Source organism: Lotus japonicus, chromosome 1 (assembly GCF_012489685.1).
Source record: "Lotus japonicus ecotype B-129 chromosome 1, LjGifu_v1.2".
Lineage (NCBI taxonomy): Eukaryota > Viridiplantae > Streptophyta > Magnoliopsida > Fabales > Fabaceae > Lotus > Lotus japonicus.
In genome coordinates, this window is record NC_080041.1 from 115,035,320 (window position 1) to 115,055,350 (window position 20,031).

Genomic DNA, 20,031 nt, shown 5'->3' on the forward strand with positions numbered 1-20,031 from the left:
TATTTAACAGTTAAATGAGCAGTTGAGATGACCGCGCAGACCTTGTTGAGGGTGTCTCGCCCCAAGAGTACATTGTAATTGGCTCTACACGCCAATACTAAGTACTTTACTAGAAATTTCTTGACAAACTCTCCTTCTCCAAAGGCAGTCGGAAGTTCGACGTATCCCCGTACACTGACACGGTCCCCCGTGAATCCCACCAAAGTTCCCTTGTATGGTTTCAAATCTGATTCCTTTAGTCCCAAGCGATCAAAGGCGTCTCCATAGATGATATCCGCCGAAGATCCCTGGTCTAAGAATACTTTCTTTGTCACATAATTGTTAACCCTGATTGTCACCACAATTGGATCGTTGTCATGAGGAATTACATGCGCGAAATCCTGAGGGGTAAATATAATAGGGGAATGATTCACCCAACACTCGCCTTCGTACGACTCCTGTACTGAGTGTACTGCCGCCACATAGCGTTTTCTAGCCTTACTTGAAATTGCACCCCCGCCAAATCCTCCAGCAATAGATGAGCATTCCCCAACAGGATCGCCCAACTCTTCGACTATCTCTTTACCTTTGCCTTTGTCCCCCTGAGTGATCTTAGCTACCTCTGGCGCTGCCATGTCTTTAACAAAGTTTGCCAAATGACCAGCTTTAATCAGACGATCAATTTCCCGCCTTAAATTCCAACAATTATCTGTCGTATGCCCCAACGCCTTGTGGTACTCGCACCACCTATTGGTGTCCACGTTAGCTGGCGGCCGCCGTGGTGGTGGAGGATACTGCACAACGTTGGTCTGCCCAACTGCCCTTAAAATGGTACTTAAGGGTGCATTCAACTTAGTAAGTGGGACTAGCGTTGGCGAAGCACCAGGCTGACCAGCTGTGGCAGCAGTGGGACCTTGTGAATTTCTGTGCCATGTATTTTGAAAACCAGGTTTAGAGTTTTGGTATGGTCCCGGTCTTGGTAAACGGGGGGTTTGCGCTACCCTGGTTTCCTTCCCCGCCTTGGATTTTTCCTGTGAAACACCGCCGGTCTGAGACTGTTTGCATCCTTCCTCTCTTTCTTGTTTCTTCTGATCATCTTGCTCGATTAATATGAACTCTTGAACACGAGCGCGAAGATCCATCATATCCTTTGCCGGTCGCCTTGTTAAGTCTCTATTCAAATCTCCCGCCCGAAGGCCATTTTTGAATGACGCCAAACAGACGTCTGGATTTTCATCCTCCAACTGCACCGCCATCTTACTGAAGCGTGCCATGTAGGTTTTTAATTTCTCACCTGGTTGCTGATGTATGCTGATAAGATCAAACATTGTTGCCTTTGTGGTTTTATTGGCGGAGAATTGAGCCAGAAATTTCGTGGACAGATCAGTGAAATTATCAATGGAGAAGGGCGGTTGTCGAATGAACCACTGCATCGCCATGCCTTTGAACGTGGAGGGCAATAATCTACATTTTACCGCATCCGTCGCCCCGCCGATCACCATTTTAGTATTGAAATATCTGAGGTGTTCCATAGGATCAGATTCGCCCGAGAAGGCGTCTAATGTCATGGTTTGCAGGTGCTTTGGAATGTCCACTCTAGTTATGGCTGGAACAAAAGGTTGAAATTCAACTACATCCTCCGCCTCCAGACGTTGTTCTTGCTTAAAATCCTGCCGCTGAGTAAGATACTCAACTTGGGCTTGCAACTGCTCGTTTTGGGACTGCACCTTCTGCAAGGTATCTAACATTTGTTGCAAAGCCGCAGGCGTGATACCTGTCACTGCCTCTTGCGCTCTCCGTGGAGCAGTGGTTTTAAGATCTTCCAAGTTTACATATTCAGGCGGGGTTGAACGCCGCCGAACACCTGGATCTGATTTAGCGATCAGATCTGAAGGTCTTCCCGGAGCTGCATGCACCAATGACGCTGGCGACGGCGCCACTGAGTGGACCCCCTCCGAGGAAGCTTCCTGCTCTTGCTCGTCCAGTACGGGACGGTTGTTGTTTCGTCCGCCGCCGCGACCGCCGTGTCGACCACCACCGCGCCGACGGTGATCGCGTCGTCCCCCGCCGCATGAACGAGTTTCCATGGCTCGCAATTCCTCGTTTTGTCACCGGAAGAGCTAAGTCAGAGCCACAGACGGCGCCAATGTTCTGTACTAGGGCAAGCTTACGTAAAAGAGTGACAGAAAGTAAACCCTAGCAGAGCACTAAAATAGCAAAACTACCATAAAAGGAATATTCTCATTAATGCTGAAAAAGTTGGTTTCGTACAAGTGGATGACCTCCCCTTTTATAGAGGGGGTGGTCATGATATGGACTTTTCCTATATTTGGGCCTGACAATCAGGGCCCAAATCCCTGTACATATAAGACAAATCCAAAGGAATCTTCCAGCTGGCTTGTGGGTCCATCATCTAAGGGAGGGCAATGAAGCTCGTTGTGTTGCACTTCCCGCCATGACTATCTTCAATGGTTTATTGTTCATTTTGGGCGGGACATAATCTTCTTTATGTCCCGCCCAGTCCACATAGTATCCTCTTATCTCTTTATTCTTTTTTTTATCGCATCACACGAACATTTATTTTCTAGTTCATTTCATTTCCATTTCCATATTTTTTCTTTTATAAATCATTTATCATATTTCTTATTTCTATTTTTTTTATTTGTGTCCCTAAACATGGAGAGAGGGTGGGTTTTGGGTGTGAAATGATTATTTTGCCTCATATTTGTTTTCTCTAAAAATAAAGTCAATTGCCTTGTCTTATAATTGATCAATAAAAAAATGTTAAAAATATATAGCATGTTACTCCTACTCATTTCTTTTTTCGATGAGATCCTACACATTTTCTCACTCACGGTTTAATATTCCTTATTTTGAAGTTGACATAATTAAGCTCGATTTCGTAAACTTTAATCCAAACACACACTGACCTATATTTTATTCACAGATCAAAATAAGATGATCTATTAAATTACATTAATCTTAATAAGTATTTTCTGTCTAAGGCTAGAAGGGGTGTGGGGGTTCCCTCAATGGACACACAATTTTTCTTCTTTGATGGACCCAACAAAAATGCAACAGCTAGATTGATTGGACCCAAATTCATGGCATCAAATATGTATCAATTATCGCCACCTCAGGTAAATTAACATTTTCAAATCAAACCAATCTATGAAAATTCCTTTATTATTAGATCCTACCGTCTAGTGGTGCTGATTGTGGGATGATGGATTAATCTCATGACTGTCGGATGTGAGAATACCTTGTTCAAGACTAAATCTAATTAATCTATAGCCCTAAACATTTACTGAGATTATTACAAATTTATGAAACTAACTCAAATATAAACATGTAGGATTTGACCCTTGCATTATCTCTGGTGAGACCTATACGTATTTTCAATGATGTGGAACTATTGTTGGATGAAACAAGAGTTACCCAAGACAACAATGGAAGGGTACCTAAAATTTTCATCATCAGCAAAAGTGACAATTTGTTGAAAGAGGATCTACAAATGTGGATGATTGAGAGAACTGGTCCGTTTGCTGATGTGAAAGTGATACATGATTCTGATCACATGGTCATGTTCTCCAAACCAAAGAAGCTCAGTTCTCGCCTTCTACAGATTGCACACAAATATTAATCATTCAATTTTATTCATGTTGTTAAATAATCTTCGTACCTGTCATCATGTCCCTAAAAATAAGAGGATGGTTTAAGGGATATGTTTGAATTTTGAATTATGATTGTAATTTCCATTTACTACGTATAATTGGAGTGTTCTATTGTTTTGCTATCCTTGATCTATTTCTACATGCTCCTGCAATGCACAAGGAGAATAATACTAACATAATTATTTTGAAAAGGAGGAAGGAGGGCGGCGACACATAAAGCTGGAGGAGAGCGATGGGCGACGGACAAGGGTACGGGTCAGGATGAGGGGCAAGGGAGGACGGTCAGGACCGACGGACGTCAGATCAAGGTAGAGGGAAGGGCGACGATAAGGGGGAGGGAAGAAGGGCAGCGAAGGAAGGTGAAGGGGAAGGGGTGATAGATGAGGGTGAGGGGTCGGTCGGCGAGGGGGGTGAAGGCCAGGATGAGGGCCATGGGAGGATAGTGAGGGACGGGGGACTGAGGATGTAGTTGAGGAGGAGGGGCATCGATTATGATGGTGATGAGCGGAGGGAGACCAACAAAGGTGAGCGGCGAGGGGACACCTACGGAGGTAAAGGTTGATAATTACTTTTTTTTATAATAATGAAGAGAGAAAGGCTTATAATGAAGCATGGTGGAGAAATATATGATGATAGCGTCGGCTAGGCCAACACTGGGTTTTCCACCCGCGAGACAAGGTGTACGCACGTCAGAATTAGCGTCGGCTCCAGTCGACGTAAGGTGTGCGGTGAAAGTAGCGTTAGCCTCAAGCCGCCACTAGTTGTTTGTTGTTATAGCTACGGTGGTCGGAGAATGTAACCTTTGCCGAAACCAATTTCTAACGGCTGTGAGATGACGCAAACTAAAAGGGGGATTTTTTTTTATTTGTCCTTCCTTTGAGTCGGTTTTGCCGACATGAAGTGTCCAAAGTTAGTTGTGGAGGCTCCTCGTATCAGTTCTTAGGCCACCAATTTTGGCGGGAAAAAACCATGCGCCATAATTCATGTATGTCGATAATGGTCACAAATTTTTGAGACAAATTTAAATAAGTTATAGGTTGTATATTTTTATAGCATTTGGTAGTATTTTTAAAATGTTTTTAGTAACATGAAAAAGTGTCACAAAACTAATGAGTTTCTAACATTTTTCTAATTTTGTTGATGAGATTTTTCATCGGGACCGGCATAATTAGGCATAAATAAAAGAACTAAGTTGTGTATACTCCATAGGGAAAAGAAAAAAAATGAGAAAATGAGTGATTTGATTGGTGATGTGATAGAAATTGTAGAGAGAGATAAAAAGAAAAAATAGGTAGAAATAAATTGTAAGATAAGTAGGATAAACAATTATCGCAATTCTATAATTAATGGACCCAAATAAAGAGAGAAGAATGTTTTGTCCACCCGATTTCACCTCTAGTTTTAGAAAGAGATATTATTAGAAAAATAGAAGGGTGACATATGATAGATGATTCGATAAGAAAATAAGATAAAGATAAGAGGATAAAATTGGTACACATGAGATGAGGCAAAAGAGAAAATTGAATGTGGCCGACAAGGTGTAACACAAATGGTAGATATTTAGGCTCCTTAAGCATTTAGTTCAAGGTTCGATCTTTGAGTGGCGTGTATGGAGAATCATTTGTTGGGAAAAAGCCTAATAAGCTCACTTTTTTGTGTGGAGAAGGAATTTGCAGTCGTATATCAACTTAGTACTACCTCTGATCCTATTTACAAGCCTTAAAAAAAATTCACATAGTTTAAGAAATGTAGTTAAACTAGATAAAATGCATTAAATATGTCTTGAATCAAAATAAACTTCCAAAATTACCCTTTGTTATTAGTGTTGGAAAGTGGGAAAGAGAGAGAATAATTAATGAGACACATTTAACAAGTTAGAATTAATAAGGGCATCATGGGAAAAAAATAATTAATATAGCTCAAACTTTCATTTGGTTCTTATAAAAATGATAAAAAAAAATTCTTCTCTTTCATACTTATAAATAGGACCGGAGGTAGTATATGGTTGCAGACTTGCAGTGCGTGCGTCTACACACTGAAGACCAAAGACCCTGAGAAACCAATTAAGGATATACAAGACCAAAGTCTTGAAGATGTTCAAACGAGAGAGGCAATTTTCTTTGACCTTTGTCCTGTTCTTTCTCTGTTTCTTCAATTGTGTTAACTGTGAGCACTTTGTTCTGGTTCATGGAGCCTTTCATGGTGCATGGTGCTGGTATAAGGTTGCAACTCTGCTGAAATCAGCTGGTCATAATGTAACAGCTCTAGACATGGCTGCTTCTGGAATCAATCCAAGGAAAACACAAGAGGTTCTTTCAACTTCAGAGTACCATGAACCTTTGATGGAATTCATGGGGTCTCTTCCTCCAGAAGAGAAAGTGATTCTGGTTGGTCACAGTCTTGGGGGGATATCTGTATCAATTGCTATGGAAAAGTACCCTCAACAAATCTTTGTTGCCGTTTTCCTCACTGCAAATGTTGTCACTGCAAACCTCACTCACCTGGCTTTTCTTCAAGAGGTAAATCACTATACCACGCTAAGAACATGTTTGGAAAGCAGAACTAACTCTACACTTGATTAAAGCCAATTTTCACCTAGTTTTTTTTTTTTGATAAGCAATCACTTTATTAAAGCACAAGTAGTGCTAAAAAGGAACAGATACAAAAAGAACGGGAAAAAAGAAAAGAAAAGAGAAGACCATATACCTAGTGAAATGATGTTTGGGATTCAATTAAATCCATAGACCATATGAGGATTTTTTGTTGCAAATCAACAGGCAAAGAGAAGACTGGGCTCTACTTTGGTAACACAATATTTCATCTTTGATGGAGAGGACAAACCTCCTATGCTTTCATCACTTGGACACAAATTCATAGCATCCAGAATGTACCAATTATCACCACCTGAGGTACAGTTTTTTAATTGATACACTAATCTTTCAGTTCAGCAGAATCTATATATCAAATCCAAATCACTGATAACTATATAGATTTTATCTCATTATCTTTTTCCACCTTCCAATTCCTGAACTTTTGTGACAATGTTATAGAAAAAATAAAGTATTTCAACTAAACTAAAATGAATTTTTTTTCTGAAGCCGAACCTAATTTCTATATGCAGGATTTGACGCTTGCTTTATCACTGCTGAGACCTTTACCTCCTTTTATGAGCAATGTTGCATTATTGGTAAATCAAACAGCAGTTACCAAATACAAGAATGGAAGGGTACCTAAAGTCTTCTTCATCACTGAGAAAGACAACCTTATATCACAGAACTTTCAAGAATGGATAATTGAAAGAACTGGCCCTTATGCTCAAGTGAAACTGATAAAGAATTCTGATCACATGGCCATGCTCTCAAAACCAAAAAAGCTTTGCTCGGAGCTTCTAAAGATTACTTACGATATTTGAATGCTAAACATACCATGTATCATAATAAAATGTTAATGTCACATCTATGATTTCAATACTTTCTTAGTAGTTGTTAGGTAAAGTAACTTTCCAATCAATCTTTTGTACTGTGGAATGTCACACAACTTTATGCTTGGATCTATAGGTGTACTTACAGGTTTACAACCCTAAACCCTAAAGAGAAACCCCTCTGGATGAGTGAGCAGCCTCTAAGCCAAGACTTTTTTTAGAACTCCCAGGTCTTCAATTCCAAACTGTGCTTGTCATTACCAACAAGAACTATGGCATCGACATGTCATACACCATTAAAACAGTAAAAGGAATTCCTTGTTTCTTGATAAAAACTGAATAATCAAGAAGCACAGAGTAAAGAAGAAAGTTTTTCTTACCACTTTCTACTTGCTTGCTTTAAACCATATAATGATTTTTCCAATTTACAAGCAAGCCTGAGTTTTTGTGTTTCCAGAAACACCTTAAGATATCTTCATGTACACATCCCGCTTTAAGTCACCATGAAGGAAGGCATTATCAACATTTAGTTCTTGAACTTGTCATTTGTGTATGGAAGCTAGAGTAAGGATCAATCTTATAGAAGTCACTTTTGCTACAAGTGAGAAGGTTTCAAAATAGTCAGCACCTTCAGTTTGATTGTATCCTTTGGCAACAAGCTTAGCTTTGTATCTTTATATTGAACCATCTTGCTTCCTTTTGATTCTGTATACCCATTTGCTTCCTATGGGCACCACACCTGCTGGTAGATCCACTATGTCCCAAGTATGACTGGCATTCAAAGCTGACAATTCTACATCCATAGCAGTGATCCAACAAGGGAATTTTCTAGCCTCTACACAAGAAGTAGGTTCAATGATAGTAGAGAGTTAAACTGTAAAGGCTTTATGTGATGGTGATAGGTTAGCATAATAAATGTAAGATGAGATTGGATAAGGAGTATAATGAGGGGTGATGGAGTTGCAAATGTAGTCTAAAAGGTGAGCTGGTTTTCTGGACTGCACTACTTGGTCTTCTAGGTGGTGAAATAGAGGAAGTCCTAGTAAGGGCAGGCATTTGATTAGGGACAGTTCAAGGAAATACTGTCTTAGTCAGGATGTGTTGGTACTGAAGAGACTTGCTCAAGTTATAGTGATGGTGATAAACCAAATGGATGATTTTGTGATGGAGCATGATCAACAAATGTGGTTGGGATAAAGGGAGAACAATGTAAATCAGAATGCTCCATGTACTTCCAGGTAGTAGATGAAGCTGGATAAGAATTTGAGCTATAGAGAAAAATTAGTTCCTCAAAATCAACAAGTCTAGAAACAACAATATGGTGACAATGAAAATCATAAGCTATATATCCTTTAACTCCAGACTTGTATCCTAGGAAAGGACACTTCCTAGCTCTGGTGGAAAATTTGGATTCGTTGCTATCCATTCTAGACACATAGTTTAGACATCCAAAGACTTGAATTTCATCTGGTTGAGGTAGCTTATCATACAAGACTTGATAAGGAGACTTGTTTTGTTAAACCTGAGATGCTACCCTATTATGTAGAAATATTACAAAGGCCACTTCATAATTCCATCATGTGTGTAGTAAAGATGCTTGGATAAGAAGAACTCCTGCTATATTTAAGATACTTTGATGTTTTCTCTCCACCTTACCATTTTTCTGGGGTGTGGATACACAACTAGTGTGATGACTAATCCTTCTTTGAGCATAGAAAACTGGCAGAATAAATTCCGGGTCATTATCATATCTGATGGCCTTCACATAAGCTCCAAACTGAGTTTCTAAAATCTTAGGCATTTCTTTCTGGTACCAAAATCTGCAATGCATCCCATTGCAGTGTGAAATTCCTTGACACTCATTGTTTTTTTTCAGGACCGGACTTCGGAGAAGATGATTGGTAGTGCTAAGATGATGGATGGACTTTACTACTTTCAAGATACTTCTGAAAATAAAGAAGCTCAGGGTCTTAGTGGTATATAAGTTCCACCTCTATTAGGGACCAAATAATGCTCTTGCATAATAGACTAGGACACCAAAATTTTCAATATCTTAGGCATTTGTTTCCAGATTTATTAAAAAATGCTAATTGTTCTTCCCTTGTGAAAGTTCACTCCATTTCAATCTCCACCAATACAAATATAAGAGGAAATGTGATAGTAGGGAAAGATATGATGTGTGATGTGTTAAGAATAGTAGAGAGATATTAGGAAGAGAAGGTGAGTGAAAATGTGATGGAAGATAAAGTGAGAATCATAACACCCTAAGTTGATTATTTATCAACAATTGTTATGCGTAATGATTCCTCCATTGGAGTTTTGCAACAAAGGAGTCTTATTATCAGGAGGAGGTTGAGCTCTAACTATGTCATCCACACTCAGCTCTTCTTCTTTTGCTTTCCCCCATATAACAGCATAAAACCCAATTGACAATATTACTGCTCCAACAACACTGCAACATTCAAAACAAGAAATATAAATGTCAAAACTGCATGTTGTAGAAAATATTTGTGTTCTTTTGAATCTTCCAATTCAAATTTTATAGAATGGAAACATAACAAAATAGAAAGGGAATGAATTCCATACGTTCCAAAATGTAGTGCATCACCGAGGAATATAACACTCATTGAAGTAGCAATGACTATTGATAGAGGCTTGAAAAGTGATATATACACAGGGCCTTTAAGACGGAGGCCCCAAGTGTGGACAAGACAACTTAGACCTGTGCTGAAAAATCCCTGCATATAAAGAAAATATTCAATATCTTACTTGTTTTTCTTTCCATGACTTTTTTGTCCAAATAATTTGTTTCCTTCTCACCGAGTACAAAATGGAGATCAATGTCACATCTGGATTTATCCTCCAAGCACTTAAGTTTTGTTCCAATAGTAAGCATACCGGTGCAGATATGAGTGTCCCGCACAGGTTGTATAGGAAGACCACAATGATCTCTGCTGGATATTGTTTCATGACAGTGGTCTGTTTTGAAAACAGCAGAATAACATTATTTGATATTGATCATCTCATTTGGCAGTGTAACGTAAAATTTTGTGCTGCTTGTAGCTCTTCATATACATTCAGCGTTCTCATCTATTTATTTACCAAAAGTTCTCATCTATTTAATAGATATGAATATTTAATATGATTGGCATTTCATAAAAAAAAACATAGACAATAAAAGCACAAGAAAAGATTTAGACATCATCTACATGAATTTTGTTCACTTATATATTGCTTAACCCTTATTGCGTAACCATCGTAGTGGAAAAACAAGGGTTGAGAAATAAATAAGTGAAAGAACTCTCAAAATTAAAAGAGAATGTTTAAATAATAAATGTTGCTCGGACTCCTAAAAAAATATTTTACTATAGGAAATTCAATTGGTCTCAAATTTGAAGCACTTGTTGAGATTTTTTTATGAGTTTAGAGAAGTTTAATCAACATTTTACTTAACACCTTTTTTTCAACATGCTCATTGGTTGATTTAATTTAAACTTATATGGGTCCCACTAAATTAGATGTGGAGTTCATATTTTTAGTGGATCATACATAAATTTCAACCAATCAATCACAGAATATTGAAAGGAGAGTGTTGAACCTTATATAAATTTCAATCAATGAATAAGAGAGTGTTGGAATGAGATATAAACACAAAAACACATGATGACACATGACAATTTTCACATGAGAGCAGATTTATTCCTTAAAATGAGAATGTTAAATTGAGTTTTGCTAGCACTCTCCAATTTAGAATTTCCTTACCAGGGCGAATTCAGATCCGTCTCAAATTTGTAATACTTGTTGGAATTTTAATTGTAATGAGTTTAGAGGAATGTCATCAACCTTCTCTTTAACATCTCTTTTAAACACTCTCATTGATTCATTAAAATTTATGTAGATCTCACTAAATTGGATGTGAGACCCATATTTTAGTGTATTTTATATAAATTTCAACCAATCATAAAAAATTGTTAAAAGAAGAGTCTTTTTTTTTTTGGTCAAAGAGTGGTTGTTATATTCAAAAGGGACCAGCCCAAAAGCAGAATTGTTAAAGTGAGTCTTGCAAACATGTTTGATGGGTTTAATACCTGAACAATGTACCACACTGGAACTAGAAAAAATTCAATAACAAGTAGAGATCCGCCAAGAACCCAATTTTGTGGTGTTGAGCCCAATGGAGAATCAATTGTTGGCGTGGTTTTGGCAGATGATGAAGTTGAGAAGATTGTTGGGCCTTTATAAAGAACAACTGTGAGTGCACCCAATATCGATATCGTTGAACCCAAGATTTTGGCCTGACTGCTTGAGCTTCTTAAAGCTACCTTCTCCATCCTTCAATTTTAGGATCAGGAAAATGGGGTTAATTATAATTGTAATTAAACAGTAAGAAAAAGGTCTCTGAATGTAAATGTAAGTTTAATTATATAGTTTTCGTCTAAGCTTTTAAAATTTTCTTAAATTGTTCGTAGTCCCTTTTAAAAGGAATAGTAAAAGGAAGTTCTTCCGAAGAACGAATGAAAAAGGAATAGTAAAAGAAATTCCTTTATGCTGTTGTTTTTTTAAGAGATGCATCTTTAATCTTTTAACACCATATTTGTTGGTGGGGCCTAAACTGATTGCAATCAATAAAACTTATATAAATTGTTTACCAAACTTATGTATGAGAGGGAGGTCATGAAATTGACACATTTTATAATAATTCATACAATTTATTAAAGCCTTGAATGTGTTAGGTTAGTGCAAGATGACAATTAGATTAACTACTTGCATAACTCTGTAACTAGCGACCCTTAATTTAGTGGCGCACTCACACATGTTTATTTATTTGTTGTCCCCAATGTTTACTTAGACGGTTGGCTGACTACAAAATTTACTTCATTTTCTATGAGTAAGGATCAAAATTTTTGGTTAAAGAATGAGATGAACAACTATTATATCACACCTTCAATTTCTTTTTCTTTCCTATACGTACATATTTCGATAATTCTTCTTAATCTTTCATTAATTTTGCATGGACTTTAAGAGCTATTTAACTTGTAGATAATTTTTTTACGGTAACTTGTATACAACTTTCACTTAATGGTAATACATTAAAATGAGTTATGTTAAAGATGAAAATATATATCACTAATTGGTTAAATAGTTTATTTATGATAGATAAAATATGAATTTGACTCACGAAGTGTGATTGAAAAATTAATAGTTAAAATTAAACGAACATTATAATTTGTTGCACATGTGAAAGTATATAATTACAATCACAATTATTAATTTTTGAATAAAATGTCATGAGGGCTTATGCTAACCTCTTAAGCAACTCCCTCATTTGAGAGGACAAATTTGTGAGAGATATGTTATAGTAATTAGTTGGATACAGAAGGAAACATGATTTACATTATCAAATTTTAGAAGAAGAAAAGTTTTAGAAAAGAGGGAAAATGTTAAACAAGTAATCACGAATGGAGAGTGTTTCTTTGATTTTGTTAGCACCTAAAAAATTGTAATGGCTACTTTGAAAAGCCGAAAAGATAGGGTAACGTTAGCATATAAATTAGTCGTTGCAGGAATAGTCGAGGGCAGTAATTTTGTCGTTGGCACAACATGTTGAAGTGGATAAATGGATGCAAGCTGGACAAGGTTTTTGAACAAATTCAAAGGTTCGGGTAGAAAGAAAGAAAAAATATATTTTGAAACTTCTAGAATATTTTTACGTGCAAATTAGCGGGTTCAGTTCCTTGATAATAGGGAAGGTGGTTTCCCGCTATTGAACAAGCCGAAATGAGGAATAACAAGTTAACAAAACCTTGCAGGCTTACTAGCTAGGAGAAATAGAGCACTAATGCCCCACGATTTATCAGCACTTGTAACTTGTAAGAAACAGAACGTGGGTAATCAACATGTGAATAGTATCCCATAACTACTTGCTGAGATTATGTCTTAGTAGTTTTTTGAGTTTTTAAATTTAAGTTTAAGTTAGGATATTTGAAGTTTGTTAGGATAATAGTGGATAAGATGTTTTTTTGTTTATTAACATTAGTGTGAGTCGGTTTCTAAACTCATGGATTATTAAGTGTATTTAAATTATAGTAGTATCAATAAAATATTTATCCTTTAATTTGCAGCAATTATTGTTTATTTTCTCTCACCATTTGTTCTACTGCTACTTTTCTTCTTCACGTTAAATAAAAATCAACAAGTGTTATCTAGGGCAACCTTCTTACTCAGACAAATTGTTCGATATAACCAATAAAATAAGGCTGCTTGGAAGTGCGTCTGTTGATAATTGTTGAAAAAATTATGGTAATTGTTCATGAGAGGTATGAAACGTGTATAACCTCAATAGAGAATACAAAGGATTTGTCTAAAATCACTTTGGCAAAAGTGATGCATGCCTTGCAAGCCCAAAAACAACAAGGTTGGTGAGAAAAGATCGTGTTGTTAAATGTGCTTTTCCAGCCAAGCATCATGACAATGGATCCAAAAGAAATAAATTTTTTAAGAAGAACCAACCAAAAAGCCGTGAGAATTTTACAAACAACTACAACAAAGACATGGGAAATTAACCTTATAATCTATCAAGTTATTCCTTTTGTGAAAAAAATAAAATTATAAAGATCCTTATTTGTTGAAACAAGATGATTTTCATAGTTTTCAAGATTGAAGGAAGAGAATAGACACCTGAAAAAGATGGCTAGGATGAAGGTAAATGCCGGAATAAGGTTGCTGAGTGAAGACGAAAGTGTCGGTGAACTATATTGAAGTCCTTTATATCCACAGAGCTGAGCTACAAGTCTGCCTCACTCATCCAATTCAAAAACCAAAGTGAATAAATGATCAAAGATTCAAAATCTTAAGAAATATTCTTCACAGTTTTAATTGTCTTACTTACCCCATCACCCCAAGGAGGAAAATTTTGAAGATAAGATTCACCTTCAATGGTGGAAGCCCTCTTGACCTTCACAAATCAATATTGCACCAATTAAACTATGAATTAGACATGATATTATTTGAATTACGCGATCGAGGTGAATCGATGAATGTGTGAAAAAACACCTTTGGATGAAGAAGGGTAGAGGCAATAGGAGAACAAGAGTGGAGACTGCAAATGAATAAGCAATGAAGACATAGTAACTCAATCCTTTCTCAGTAGCTGCTTTGAATAGAACCTGAACACCAACGTTGGTGCATTCAACTGTAACCATTGCAGTGAATGGAACCACATCCTTCCAACAATTTCTCCTTTCCATCTTTGCTCTCTGTCTCTCTCTCACTTTCTCAGGTTCAGTTTGTCTTAATTTCAATGTGTTATTTCATTTAAATTATGTTATTGTCTTGTCTGTTAGTTCAGAGTATTTGATTTGGGAATCTTGATGGGGATTTATTTTGTAAAATATCAATCTCTGTCTTGTACCTTTGGCATTTCTATAATGAATTGTTTGATTCACAATTAGGATCGCGTCATTGTTAATCATTAAAGGTTTTCTCGAGAGTTATATATATTATTCAGACAACATTATACTTTGTGATTGTGCAGGATGCTTAGGACAAAACGTCAATATGCTAACCCAAGATCAAACTATGAGTTTAATCTCTATAATAGACAAAATGGAGGAATCTCCCTTAAGGGACGAATTTCTACAACAACTAAATCTTTTGGTCAAGAAGGAAGAAACCTTGAAAAAGGAAATTAGTCCTCCAATAAATAGCATGAATGAAATTTTTAATAGATTTCGTCCTAAACCAACCATAACCTTATCAGATCTTCAAGAAGAAGTGAAAATATTAAAGGAAGAAGTTAACCAATTAAAGCAAAATGATCTTAGCTTAGAGTTCAGATTAATGGAAATAGCTGGGATAAAAATTATAGAATCTCAAGAAACCCTAGCCAGTACCTCAGGATTAAAGAAAATACATAATGAAGAAGAAGAAGAACCCAGTGAAAGTTATCTTAATCTCCTCAACTTGGTTATAACCCACAAATGGCACTCTGAAATAACTTTAGTCATTAATAATGATTTTCGAATCAATATAATAGCCCTCATTGATAGTGGCGCAGATATCAATTGTATTCAGGAAGGCTTAGTCCCCACTCAATTTTATGAGAAAACCAAAGAAGGAGTCAATAGTGCAAATGGATCCAAAATGAATATTCAATACAAACTATCAAATGCAAAGATTTGCAAAAGCCAAGTTTGTTTTAGATCTTCATTTGTCCTAGTCAAAAACATGACAGAAAAAATCATTTTAGGAACTCCATTCATTTGTCTTCTATACCCTATTGATAAAATAGATGAAAAAGGAATAGTCACAACAGTCTTAGGAAAGACTATTACTTTTCCATTTATAAAACCTCCTCAGGTAAAAGAATTAAATTTATTAAAGGAAATCTCCACCTCCAAAATAAATATAATCTCTAGAAAAAAGAATCATATCAATTCTTTACAAAAAGAAATAAAATATTATAAATTAGAAGAACAACTCAAGAGATCCAATATTCAAAAGATTATTAAGGATTTTCAAGATCGGATAGAAAAGGATCTATGTGATCTAAATCCCATGGCCTTTCATCATAGAAAAATACATACCATAACATTACCATACATAGACGGGTTTAATGAGAAAGACATCCCTACCAAAGCCCGGCCCATTCAAATGAATGAACAATATTTAAAATATTGTAGAGAAGAAATAGGAGAATATCTCAACAAGGGCCTGATTCGCCACTCCAAATCTCCTTGGAGTTGCACAGGGTTTTATGTCATGAATGCTTCTGAGTTAGAAAGAGGAGCCCCTAGATTAGTCATTAACTACAAACCCTTAAACAAAGTATTAAAATGGATAAGATATCCATTGCCTAATAAAACAGATCTCATTAAAAGATTACATAAGGCAACAATATTCTCAAAATTTGATATGAAGTCAGGATATTATCAAATTTCGGTCAAGGAGGAGGATCGATATAAAACCGCCTTCGTTGTCCCTTTTGGTCATTATGAATGGAATGTAATGCCACAAGGTTTGAAAAATGCACCTAGTGAATATCAAAACATCATGAATGATATATTCTATCCATACATGGACTTTACCATTGTATATCTAGATGATGTCTTAGTATTCTCAAAAGGCATAGATCAGCATGTTCAACATTTAGAAAAATTTATAGAAATCATTAAGAAAAATGGATTAGTAGTTTCAGCAAAAAAGATGAAAATCTTTGAAACCAAAACCAGATTTTTAGGATATGAAATTCATCAGGGACAAATTACCCCAATACAAAGATCGTTAGAATTCGCCAAAAACTTTCCAAATGAATTAAAAGAGAAAACTCAATTACAAAGATTTCTAGGTTGTGTTAATTATGTAGCAGATTTTATCCCCAACATAAGGATAATTTGTGCCCCTTTGTTCAAAAGACTTAGAAAAAACTCTCTGCCATGGTCTGAAGAAATGAGCCATAGTGTTAGAGAAGTCAAAAGATTAGTTCAAAGCCTACCTTGTTTAGGAATACCAGATCCGGATGCTTCATTAATTATAGAAACCGATGCATCAGAATTAGGATATGGTGGGATACTTAAGCAGGTAAAACCTCAGTCTTCAAAAGAACAAATAGTTAGGTACCATTCAGGTATTTGGCACCCAGCTCAACAGAAATATTCCACAGTCAAAAAAGAAGTTCTTTCAATAGTTCTATGTGTTCAAAAATTTCAAGATGATGTTTTTAATAAAAAATTTTTGATAAAAACTGATTGCAAAGCAGCACCTTCAGTTTTACAAAAGGATGTTCAAAACCTAGTTTCAAAACACATTTTTGCCAGATGGCAATCTTTACTTTCTTGCTTTGATTTTGAAATAACTCATATTAAAGGAGATAGTAACTCCCTTCCAGATTTTCTAACCAGAGAATTTTTACAGGGAAAACATGAGTGATACAAAACCCAAATCAAAGGATCAATATGGACCCCCACTGGGTTCGTCAGCATCATCATCACCATCAGGATCAAAAGCAATAGTAGTAACCCCTATCAAGGTTGCTGAATCTTTAATACCAACCACCCCTTCAAAGCCTTCTCAACCCATATGAATCATCTTATTCCACGTTCTTCTCTTTTTCAACCACTCTTAGGGTCCGTTTGGTGGTCAGGATAGGATATGATATGTGAGCAGGATAACAACATGATAGGATAAGAGCAGAATGTACTCTTATCTTATCCTGTGTTTGAGGTGCACATGATAATGACAGGATATGATAAGGAAAAATGTTATATTTAAATACAAAAATACATTTAAAAATTAATTATTTTACTAAATTTTATTTTTTTACATTTTCATGAATGAGTCTATATTTTAAAATAACTAAAATTAATTTAAATTTTATTAATTAGCTTATTTTATTGTTTTGAAGATAGCATATATTTTAAATAAAATTATGCTACTAACCAATTGGTTTTCACTTAGTTGTGACATGTGATAATTAACAATAAAAGTTAACTAAATTAAGAATATTATTATTTAAAAAGTACTATATATTTAAATTATAAATTATTATATAAGTAGATAAATAGTTTTAAATAATAAGAGATGAAAATAGAAAATTAGTTCATTACTATAAAAAAAATAATATTTATAATCAATTGGTTTTCACTTAGTTGTGACACGTGATAAATAAAAAATATTATTATTTAAAAAATACTTTATATCTATATTATTAATTTTTAAATAATAGGAGATGAAAAATATTAAATTAGTCTATTACTATTAATACATCAATATTTGTAGTCTATTTTATTATTTATGAATAATAATTTTATTTATTTTATTTTATTTAAATTAATGTTTTTATATTTATTAATGAATATTATTTTAAATTATATAATATTAAAATAATTTAATTTGGAATTAGCATACTGAAAGAAAATATATAACTGATATCCTATCATGTTCTATCCTAGCTCCCCCTCAGGATAACTTTTACACATGATGGACATGATAGCAATATCCTATCTTGCTGGTGCAACAAACAACAGATAACAACTGGATATGATTATTATTCTGTCCTACCCTATCCTTTCCTGACCACCAAACGGGCCCTTATTGTACAAACAATGCACAAAGAATTGTACAAATACAAGTTGTCTTTTTTATAATGGTATGTTTAAGTTTATTTTAATAGCCAGCACTACTAGAGTTTTAATATTATATATATATATATATATATTAATTGTAAACTAGAGATTTTGTTTGCATCTAACATTAAAATTTACAAATGATTCAGTATTTGATATATATGGAGACAATTGAATGTTAGGTGTGGTTGAGTCAAATATTAGAATCCTTGTTTTTCACACCCTAAAATCCAACACCTCAACTCTTTTGTGACATTGTTCTGACTTGGGTCGTATGTGATCCATGGGTCAAAAGACATCCAACTCCACCAAATTTTGACGTTGTATGACGCTTGAAGGTGAGGTTGCGGCACCTCGAGCAATCAATACATCATGAATGACACAACACTCAAATGATCAGGAGGAGTGAAGCGTCGCTGAAGATGAGACAGGAGGCGCCACCACCCTAGAAGTCTCAAATTTCACACCTTCTGACACCCTTTCACCAGCAACATAATAACATAGTGCCTCCACAATAATTTTGATAGACCAACGTATATTGACTCATACTACAAGGACATTGATCACTAGGAGCATTTAGATAGCTTATATTGCTTTATGTTGTTTGCCGGAGTAGTTGACACATTCATTTTCAGTACTTTATCCTTTTTTTTTGTGAAAGGTAAGCATTTCATTAATAACACGGGTCAGGCCCATAACCCGAAAGGGTAGTACAACTGGTTGGTAAAGCCAGAGAAATACAAGTCAGTTCCTTACACTTGAGCCCATGACTCCTTTCTACACCTAACCCAAAGTTAGAAACTAGGAGATTAAAAATAAAACTACTTGCAACAAGCCCAAGAGGACCAAGCCTGTAACACTGGCCCAGCCCATGAACCATATGTCAGATGAACCCTCGCCCGACCACAGAGGAGATGGCGGTGGAACGACGGCGGAGACGGAAACAGCAATGGCTCCAAAGCTCAACCCAAAGTCCGATCTGCTTCAAATAAAGCGAAAAATTGATTATGAACCTAACAATGTCGCTTCTTAGCCTTGTCGGCTCTGCCGTCAGCAGAAAACATCTCTGCTACAAGGACATCAGTGCTCAACACTCTAGATCAGGGGACCAAAGAAGCAGAGACCAGATCTGGGAGAAACCAACTTGGAGGTTGTCTTTGTAGACGACAGTGGCTTCGGTTGGTGGTTGGTGGAAGCAAGTGAAGGCCGGTGAAGGCCGCAGTGGTGAGTGGTTGCAGGTGGCACAGTGGTGGTTGTGAGAAGAGCGTGGCGGCGACGACACAACAGTGGTTGCACGGCGAGGGCGTTCAGAGACCCATGGGGAGAGCAGATCTGTAGCCAACAGAGATGGAAGGAAACCATACACAAGGGGAGGGAAAAACAGCAAAGAAACCCATTTATTGGGTAGCATATTCACCTAGAGTGAAAGATAACCCACCTATTGTGGGAGAAACCCACATATTGTGGGGAAAAAGGCCTCCCTAATGGAGGAAAAGGGGAACCCCCAAGGGGGAGAAGCCCCCAAGGGGGTGGCGGCTCAGAGAATATGAAACCCTAGCAGACAAGGATTGGGGTTTTTTTAGTACTGGGTGAAATCCTTGACTCTCAACAAGTCACCCCGAAGGTGGTTCAGCCTCTACCGCCTAGGACCATTGGGTTTTGGGAGGACTAGATGACCCAACTCATGCATCATATCAAGCAGAAAGATACCAAAACCCTCAAGGACGACACTTTCTAATATATATATATATATATATATATATTGTAATATATGAAAACCGTCGGTAATGTATTGACAATTCAGACTGTCAGTAATATAGCAGAAATTATATAT

General features: G+C 36.2%; 2 protein-coding genes across 2 annotated transcripts; one reads left to right on the top strand and one right to left on the bottom strand.

Moving 5' to 3' along the window:
• Positions 1-5,644: 5,644 nt before the first annotated feature.
• On the top strand, positions 5,645-7,159 carry LOC130729522 (methyl jasmonate esterase 1-like). Its single transcript, XM_057581298.1, has 3 exons — positions 5,645-6,172; positions 6,431-6,562; positions 6,775-7,159. The coding sequence occupies exons 1-3, from the start codon at positions 5,747-5,749 to the stop codon at positions 7,063-7,065; spliced, it is 849 nt and encodes a 282-aa protein (XP_057437281.1). The 5' UTR covers positions 5,645-5,746; the 3' UTR covers positions 7,066-7,159.
• Positions 7,160-9,116: 1,957 nt separating this feature from the next.
• Positions 9,117-14,370, bottom strand: LOC130729521 (WAT1-related protein At4g15540-like). The gene is made up of 7 exons (XM_057581297.1): positions 14,128-14,370; positions 13,964-14,029; positions 13,753-13,866; positions 11,163-11,406; positions 9,895-10,053; positions 9,661-9,812; positions 9,117-9,526 (listed from the first exon to the last, which is right to left on the bottom strand). The coding sequence occupies exons 1-7, from the start codon at positions 14,319-14,321 to the stop codon at positions 9,355-9,357; spliced, it is 1,101 nt and encodes a 366-aa protein (XP_057437280.1). The 5' UTR covers positions 14,322-14,370; the 3' UTR covers positions 9,117-9,354.
• Positions 14,371-20,031: the final 5,661 nt, after the last annotated feature.

What these genes read in the sequence shown, in the direction of transcription:
- LOC130729521 (XM_057581297.1), bottom strand. Translation starts at nt 14,321, where the DNA reads ATGGAAAGGAGAAATTGTTGGAAGGATGTGGTTCCATTCACTGCAATG. An exon ending in CAGTGTGGTACATTGTTCAG is followed by an intron (nt 10,054 to 11,162) that starts GTATTAAACCCA and finishes TTTTCAAAACAG; the next exon opens with ACCACTGTCATGAAACAATA. An exon ending in TGATCTCCATTTTGTACTCG is followed by an intron (nt 9,813 to 9,894) that starts GTGAGAAGGAAA and finishes CTTTATATGCAG; the next exon opens with GGATTTTTCAGCACAGGTCT.
- LOC130729522 (XM_057581298.1), top strand. Translation starts at nt 5,747, where the DNA reads ATGTTCAAACGAGAGAGGCAATTTTCTTTGACCTTTGTCCTGTTCTTT. An exon ending in ACCTGGCTTTTCTTCAAGAG is followed by an intron (nt 6,173 to 6,430) that starts GTAAATCACTAT and finishes GCAAATCAACAG; the next exon opens with GCAAAGAGAAGACTGGGCTC. An exon ending in ACCAATTATCACCACCTGAG is followed by an intron (nt 6,563 to 6,774) that starts GTACAGTTTTTT and finishes TTCTATATGCAG; the next exon opens with GATTTGACGCTTGCTTTATC.